Source organism: Triticum urartu, chromosome 3 (genome assembly GCF_003073215.2).
Source record: "Triticum urartu cultivar G1812 chromosome 3, Tu2.1, whole genome shotgun sequence".
Taxonomy (NCBI): Eukaryota; Viridiplantae; Streptophyta; class Magnoliopsida; order Poales; family Poaceae; genus Triticum; species Triticum urartu.
The window spans coordinates 743584227-743592971 of NC_053024.1; the positions used below are offsets into that span (position 1 = coordinate 743584227).

The window sequence follows — 8745 nt, forward strand, 5'->3', positions numbered from 1 at the left end:
CCTGCCGGATCTCACATGATTCTGTCGTGCTGGACTTTGGTGGATCTATTGGATCCATTTTTGTTCGTCTTCGTTTGTGTGGTTATAGGTTTGATCTTTCCAATCTACAACTCTTTTCATCGGCGATGGTTGCTACACTAGTGCGATGGTCTTTTAGAGTCTTAGCACGATGACTTACCGACTGTCTACTACAATAAGGTTTGCCTGACTCCGGTAAGGGAGGGGCGATAACGGTGACGCACGTTCGGCTCGCTCCAGTGAGTGTAGTCGTCGCTAGGTGGTTCATGGACCTGGTTATAATTTTTGTACTGCCATGATTGATGAATAGATTAAAAAATTTCTTGAAAAAAAACTAAGGCGCGCAAAATAAGTTTTTTTTAGGGTTTAATCAAATTTTATTCATCGAAAACCACAAAGAGTGGGATACATATCGGATCATGGGGTTGGCCAAACCAGACGTGAGTACGTGACACCCTTTGACAAAGATTACGTGAGAATTTGGCTAAACTATGTGTCTCATGATTGATAGCACGACTTTCAAAAGTGTCAAGTTTGTATTGTATGTATCTCATACTCAACTTCGGCCAGTAATATTCACACGTATCAAACACCCTTACGGCCCTGATTCGACCCTCGTTTCACAGAGCAATACCCCTGTAAATTTACACTTCTCCATCCATCGTTTTTCCCAGGTGTGGCCGATGATATACACCTGTAAAATAAATACATGTGTATAAAGAAAGATACACCGATTCCAAGCGGTGCATACGTTGCTTTAAGAGAGCATTCAGCTGGTCTATTAGCAACCCAGGCACCTCGCAAGTTGATAGTAAACATGGGCCAGAAGCTGGTCTATAACACAAACACATGTATAGGTTAAACCACGGGAGATTTTATTTAGGGGTCGGTTTACATGCATGGGAGTGCACCTGCTCTGCTCATGCTGGCAGGTGCTTACATACATACAAAGACCCTCGATCAGGTAGCGTTACATGGTACTAGATGGATGGATGGATCGATCATAGATATGATGCATGCGCGCGGTGCATGCATGATCGATGATCAATGATCTAGCAGCTGCAGCAGGAGCAGCCGCAGCTGGTGCCGCACTTGCACTGGGTGCAGCCGCAGCTGCCGTTCTCCGCCGCCATCTCCATCCCGCCGGAGCTCCTGCACCCATCCATCCATCCTTAGTCCCATAGCAAGATCAACATATATAGTCATATTACAGCGAGGCGCATGATGTATGAGGAAAGAGAAGGGACGTACGCCTTGTGGGTGGCGGTGGCGGCGACGAGGAGGGTGGCGCCGGCGGCCTCGACCTCGGGGTACATGTTGCAGCCGCCGCAGCCGTTGCCGCACTTGCAGGCGCTGCCGCAGCCGCAGCTTCCTCCGCAGCAAGACATCTTCGAAGTTGCTTAGGATTGGATGGAGGCTTTGATTGGTGTTGGCTTCTTTTGTGCTTCTTGCTTGCTAGCTGGAGTAACAATGGCAGGCAGCGAGAGCTATTTATAGGCGAGTGAGCGTCAAGGAAGGAGGAGGAGGAGAAGATGAAGAAGGAAATGAGAGATGCTCCACTTTTGGCAAAGGATGGACGGGAGCTACCGCTTGGAGAAGAGGAATTTAGATAGGGCCGCCTCCTCCCATAATTTGATTCCCTTTGTCTCTAGTCTCTGCTAGCATCTTTCTTACATCAAAGGAGCCATGAAAGGAACTAGAGCCAGCATTTTGTGGGTATATCGAATTATTGGTGTACCTACTAACTCCCGTTTCAAAATACTAGCACGAATGCCCGTGCGTTGCAGCTGGAGAAATATACCAGTTCCTATGAACCATGGTTGGCCAGGTCGAGGAACTGTGCCATGTCAGAACGGTTGACAATGAGAAAATAAAAAGATGCATGATTTGAGGATCACGACGTGAAGCTTAGGACATGGGTTATGATCTGGAGTAAATGCATCTGACTGACAATGTTTTCTTGGAAACTCTCGATCCGGTGTGTTGCAACGGTAGAGAAAAATTGGCCCATAGTAAGATTTAGTGAGAATTATTTGTCTAAAGTACATCCAAAATTCAAGTAAAATTTAGCTTTATCAAAATATGTAGCAATCATCTTGTTATTTGATTTTGAGCATTGAATTGGATTCCTATCGAGTAAAAAGACACCCCAAAAAATAGACACATACTATGAGAACTTTAAATATACGTTCAATCTTTAAATTCGAAATCTCATATCTGTAGTTCAAACCTAAATTTTAACGTAATTGGAGTTTAGGTTGATAGAAATAAAAATATGGACTAAATACTAATGAAATATAGATTTGATGTAGGCTTGCTTTTAAGTTGCTGGTATTCTTCCATCGTGATGTGTGTTCGTACCACCATGTGTCATGTATTTGTATTGACAATTATGTTTCACATGTGTGATCATTTTCTTCTTCTTACGGATTGTTTCGGTCGATGGCGAGAAAGTTTATCCCTTCTTGAAGAGATGTTGCAGCAGAAGTCGACTTAGTTGTAGATGTCTATTTGATATCTAATGGTTCGACCCATGGCTAACTTTGCTAAAAATATTTGTGTGCATCATAATGAATGATGCAGAGGCCGAGGGTCTAATATCCTTCTAAAAAATTATTTATTGACTCAGTCGATTTCGTCCCAAGACCCAAGCGAACATGCCCCTGCACAATGCATGCCAGCAGCAATTCAACTGCTCGCTCGCCAAATGATCGCCAACATAGTATACTGTCTCTGCTGCTTGCTAGCATGTGTTGCTACTGAACAAGTAAAGATATATAATTATTTAATTATAAGCCTGTGCATTGCTACGACTTTCAAATCGCAGCCGCACACATATAGATACACATATCCAGCAATTTTGTAGCAGTGCACATGACGCACACGTCAACCCGAACCAGCGCCCCTAGGAGGCAGCTCTCCCAGCCTCCCCAGATCAACCCGCATCATCATAGTCGCTGGAAAGCCCTGCGACTCCTTGCTTCGCCCGCCAACTGGTGCTCGAGCTCCTCCTGCGTGCCTCCACCAGCAGTAGGACTCCCTTGCCCTATCTCTCTTCATCCTTTCTCTCCGCAACGCCCTAGCATTGCACCGCTCTTCTGCGCTATCTCGCCACCGAGCCTTGCCGACGTCGCCGCATGAGCTCCCTCGCTTGCCTTCAACCTCCCGAGCGGTCACAACTGCACCGGCACGTCCACTCGGCTGGCCGGCTCTTGAGCCTCACCTTCTTCCTCTCTCGCGTGGCCGGCGGTGACACATCCATCATGGTCGCCATTGACCAGAGCCTCTGCATCGTCCTCTAACAGCTCAGCCGCATGAGGTGACGGATCCGATTCAGTGACGACCTGGTCATGCTCGTGTAGCCCTTCCGAGTCCTCTTCAAATCCCTGGCTACCCCCCGTCCTACTCATCTTCCTCACCTTCGTCGAGCTGGGTGGGTTACCTACACCGCCATCGGCGTCTACCGCCTCTTCCCGTACGTTCTTGTCGGCGCCCTGCTGAGCTCCAACGCCGTCCTGCGTCGAGTTGGGTGACGCACACTATCGTTGGCATCTACCGCCTCATCCTGTATGATCTTGCCAGCGTTCGGCTCGACATGCCGCTGCACTCCGCAACCAGGCAATTGAGCTGGGGCTTCGTTCGATGGCGTCAATTTGTTTTTATATGTTCCTAGACCAGCCTGCGGAACCGCAAAGAACCTGTCGGGACACCCTATGGGTGCGTGCTCGAGCAGAGTTCGTCTCGGAGTTAAGTTGGGCCATCCGCAGCGGTAGAGAGAAGGGAGAACATGTCTGCCCCAGCAGCGCTCGTAGTAGAGAGCGAAGGGATCGAGAGGAGAGAAATTTTTTATGAGGGGTTCGAGAGGAGAGAGATGAGCGAGAGAGGATGCATGCCCATTTATTTTTCAGGCCCATTGAATCGAGTGTTTCCAAGCCTACTTATTGCCTTGCTCCGGTGGGCCGATGAAGACTATTAATAAAGTTAGATGTATGGAGAACTACGAAAATCTCCGTCCTTTAATACTAGGTATAGATAAATTGTACTATTTTTTTCCTAAAGTCAAATCTTCTATGTTTGTTCCCTGTCCTCAGCATGCCAACGTGATTACCGGGAAGTGGGTCTTCAAACACAAGCTCCGTCCCGATGGTACCCTTGATCGCTACAAACCGCGCTGGGTCGTTCGTGGCTTCCGACAGCGTGCTGGCATCGACTTCATCGACACCTTCGCTCTGGTCGTCAAGCCCGACACGATACACACGGTTCTCCACCTTGCGGTCTCCCGTGCTTGGCCGGTGCACCAGATGGACGTCTCCAACGCCTTGCTCCATGGTCACCTGGAGTAGCAGGTCTTCTGCCAGCAGCACACCGGGTTTGTTGACCCGACGCTTCCCGACCACGTGTGCCTGCTTTCGCGGTCCTTGTATGGACTTAAGAAGGCTCTGCGTGCTTGGTACCAGCGCATCGCAGCGTTTCTCCACCAGCTTGGGTTCCGCTCCACCCGCTCGGACGCCTCGCTCTCCGTCTATCATCAGGGCTCTAACACGGCCTACTTTCTGCTCTATGTCGACGACATCATCCTGACGGCATGTACGATTGGTCTCCTCAGTCAGCTCACGGCTCGTCTTCGCGCTGAGTTTGCCATCAAGGACTTGGGTCCTTTGCACAACTTCCTTGGTGTCGAGGTGGTGTGCCGTCCGGATGGCTTCTTCTTTCATCAGCGGAAGTATGCTCGTGAGCTCCTGGAGTGGGCCAACATGCTTAACTGCAAGCCCGCTGCTACGCCTGTTTATACGAAGGCCAAGCTTTCTGCCACGGATGGTTCTCCTGCTTCGGATGCTGCTTTTTATCCGTCTATTGTTGGTGCTCTTCAGTACCTCACTTTAACTCAACCAGAGATCCAGTATGTCGTGCAGCAGGTGCGTCTTCATATGCATGCTCCTCGAGATGCACTGGGCCGTTGTCAAACGGATTCTCCGCTATGTCTGTGCCTACTCCAATGCAGACTGGGCGGGCTGCCCTGACACTCGGGCTGCCATGTTTCGTACTCTTCCAGTCCACTGTGGAGATGATTGGTTAATTTTATATCGCTGAATAATATTAAATATTATGAGTGCAGACGCTCCACCACGAGGTTCCTTGCTCCTTCTCGATCGTCTGGAATCTATGTTCTTCCGCTCCGGGCGCGCTCCAAAGCTCTCTTCGACATACTGTCGCAGGAGCAAATGAAGGACATCGCCGGCAATCCCTCTGCCGCCCTCAAAGGAATCGAGAAAAAAAATGAAACTTGGCATGATGTCATGTTACGAACCCTTGAGTTTGTGATAAAAAATTGAGAAGTTGTCATGTAGATAATATTAAATCAATTCCAATAATTAGGAAAACTCCAAAAAACAACTTAGATGCAGTATATTACTTGTAAAATGTATTGAGGTATATAAGATAGATTACATTTTTTACAGGTCATATAAAAAGTGTTCAGTTTATGTGTTGTGCATATTTGTGTATTGGGCCCACCTCCTAGTTGCCTTGTATAGTTGAGGTCATGGCCTACTCCTGTACATCATATATACGTGCGTTTGCACCTGAGGAGTACAACACGTAATTCCCACATCATACACTTTTGCAAGGGGAGCTTATTGTCTCGTGTAACCAAACGTCGGACCAGAGGCTATCACCCCTGCAACAAGCAAATCGAACGAACACATTCAACAAAATAATGATGCACAAATGTCGACGCTGCTTGATCAAGCCAGGTGGATAGATCAAACATCCCTGAAGTCCGCCGCAACAGTGGTCGGCCACCACTCTACCAACCTAGTTCACATAACCATCCACTTGAAATAATCATCATTAAATTTGAACTAACATTCTTATAAGTTGAATCCGAAGGCCCTCATATATGTAATGAATAGCACCACAGTGACAGAGCGAGGGAGCAGACGGTTGGTTACACACGTACCTTGTCGTCGATGTTGTATCATCGAGTAGGGTGAGAGATGGGTGGTGCTCTTTGAGATCCGGTTTGGACAACAAAGGTTTCCCTCCCTTTTCCCGAAGGAGCAACCCTGAGTTATCGAATCCACGAGAGGATGTGCACTATGACAGGACTCTAACAAGTTCTTATAAGAGAATTAAATTCGAGTTTTTGTAACCGGACCTTAACAACCTTAGGGGTGTAAATACTAGAATTAAAACAAGCATGAGTATGAGTTCTTCATTCTTACAACCATATATTTGTGCTCGGTATGTGAAAATATATTTTATAAAACTGATAGGATATGAGGTTGTGCAAATTCTATAAATGGTCGCTGGAAAAAACCTGAAATCTGTAAATGGTCGTTAACTCCACTATTGGATTGGGAGATGAGATACTTAAGGTGGTCACTGCAAATGTTTTGTTTTATACCTAACTGTTAATAGGGTTTTTTCATAAAATATACATTAAGTGGCCTGAGATCGCTCCACCAGATCATGTGCTATCCATATCCAATCCAATGGCTTAGGCGGGTTTTCTGTTCTTGCACCATAGGCTCAACTTCTATTTTAGTGGCCCCTCAATTTTGGGCCGGCTTGAGTAATCAGGATTTAGGAGGGAAATGCGATTGATATTGGCCGACTTAGATCCGAGTAAGCCACCCTGCTCCGCTCTTCTTTGTTTTCCCCCATTTCTTTCCTTTTTGTTGTGGTATAATACTAGAGCAACTTTAGCTTAATCCAAAACTGTACACTAACTAGAATATTAGAGCAAGTTTGATGAGGTGAGGTCAGTGCCCACCAAATTTTTTGGTTGTAAAATGTTAGATTTATGGGAATTTTTTGTAGTTACCATTCGTTGTTTTGGTATGCTGTGAACTCATTTGCGTCATACTACATACACATGTGTGACATGCTACAATGTAATGTAATTTTGTTAGTCCTAACACAAATGTTGTGCTCGCATTGTTGCATACGTTAGTTTCTAAGTTGCACGGAATTCTTCAACAGTTTGTTGTGAGTGAGCATGTGAAATTCTTGGACAATAATAAATAATACACATATGCATTTTTGAGGTATTTCCAAATGTATTTACATGGGACCCACCCATTGTGAAGCATGCTATTGTTGCGATGGGTCTATATAATATTGTTGTGCCGATTTTTCTTTTATATTTTGCAACAAGAGAAAATATATTTTAGACCAATACTATATGATTCATGTGACACAAAAGTTATATTGATATAGATTTCGAGGTGGATGCCAGCGTCTGGCAAGAGGCCCGGGCCAACTCAGCTTGCTTATCTTGTGGTGGTTTAAAATAGTGCAAGATTTGACATTGCATTGTCCCAGGCGCCGTGCAAATTGACACAGTTGACACAGTTTTAAACATTGTCTAGCCAAACATGGTGATTTAGTCAACTCGAGACAACATACAATTTTAGTTTTAGTTGGTTACATATCAAGCATGCAATTCATATTGATTGTTTTGTTGAAGTCAATTGAATTTCAATGCACAATGGTGTTTGCAATTAAAGTGGCTATACATTTTTTTTATAAAAAAACATGTTTGATCAATGTCACCAGCGACAAAAAGATGACTCCATTTTTTGAATGGTCATGCTTATTTTGTAGTCGAAAATTAAAGCCTTGATTATTGGATAAACATCACTCATATATTCTTTGCCTTTGTCATTTAATTTCTCACCCAGCATTAAGTGCTTCCATTTTTGGGGTGTGACTCACCTCTATCTCTTTTGCTAAGTTTAACAATCATTTAAATGCTTTTATTTTTGTCCCTTTCAATAAGTCTATATAAGACAACACTCCAAGCACTCCAAGACATAAACATTAGTCCCATAGCCAAATTAAAATAGACGAAGAGAACACATATTTTTCCTTCTAGTTCAAAAAAGGAGAGAACTCTTGGGATGGACACACGGGCTGCTATTGTTTGCTTCCTCGTGGTGCTAACACTTGTGGGTACTCCAATTTCTGCAGGTGTGTTTAATTGTGTTTGTCAAATACGTATAATCTAATCTAATGGGGGTTTGTCGCTAATATTCTAATATAATGGTTTGTGTTTTCTTGGTGTTGTGCAGAGAATTGCGCGGTCGTTGACGACGGCGGGGAGTTTTTCTGCACCAAGCCTCTATGCAAGGCCACGTGTGACGTGTTTGCACGTGATAGGAAGGGCAGCCTCAAGGACTACCACTGTGAGAAGAAGAACGCCATCAAGGCTGTTTGCTATTGCAACATTTGCTAGTAGAGACTGAAATACTAGCTAGTACTTGTTACGTAATACTTACTTCAGGATGGACCAAAATATGTTATCTATAACCTCATATTAAGAGCAAGGAATAAACAATTTATTACTCGATCTGTTAATTAGTTTTATTTGGAAGCCATGTGGAGCCGGTCGATGTTTGATTGTTCGCTTATAGTTCGTTTGAGTTAGTTATTGTAACTATTTTTTATAGAAACCATTAGGAATTAAACGATTATCGAGTTGAATCTTACTAGATCTATCAAGTTGAACCGCATGCTTTAGTTAGGCAACTCCTAAGTACATATACCGACTTTTAGTTCAATAAGGGATTGGACTAGATTGGTTTCGTCAGCCAACTTGGTGTTCTGTTGCAATCTTGGGTGGTGACCGCACACTATAATTGAGGATATACATAATGCACTTACTCTCGTTCATCTCATACTCTACTCCTAGTAGCTCTTTTTAGTATTTAAATCGACATATAA

The 8745-nt window shown here is 44.7% G+C and overlaps 2 protein-coding genes across 2 annotated transcripts; one reads left to right on the plus strand and one right to left on the minus strand.

Moving 5' to 3' along the window:
• Window positions 1–870: 870 nt before the first annotated feature.
• LOC125546413 (metallothionein-like protein 2C) lies at window positions 871–1529 on the minus strand. Its single transcript, XM_048710670.1, has 2 exons — window positions 1270–1529; window positions 871–1170 (listed from the first exon to the last, which is right to left on the minus strand). The coding sequence occupies exons 1-2, from the start codon at window positions 1404–1406 to the stop codon at window positions 1071–1073; spliced, it is 237 nt and encodes a 78-aa protein (XP_048566627.1). The 5' UTR covers window positions 1407–1529; the 3' UTR covers window positions 871–1070.
• Window positions 1530–7858: 6329 nt separating this feature from the next.
• On the plus strand, window positions 7859–8367 carry LOC125549591 (putative defensin-like protein 134). Its single transcript, XM_048712959.1, has 2 exons — window positions 7859–7992; window positions 8094–8367. The coding sequence occupies exons 1-2, from the start codon at window positions 7923–7925 to the stop codon at window positions 8255–8257; spliced, it is 234 nt and encodes a 77-aa protein (XP_048568916.1). The 5' UTR covers window positions 7859–7922; the 3' UTR covers window positions 8258–8367.
• The last annotated feature ends 378 nt before the right edge of the window (window positions 8368–8745 follow it).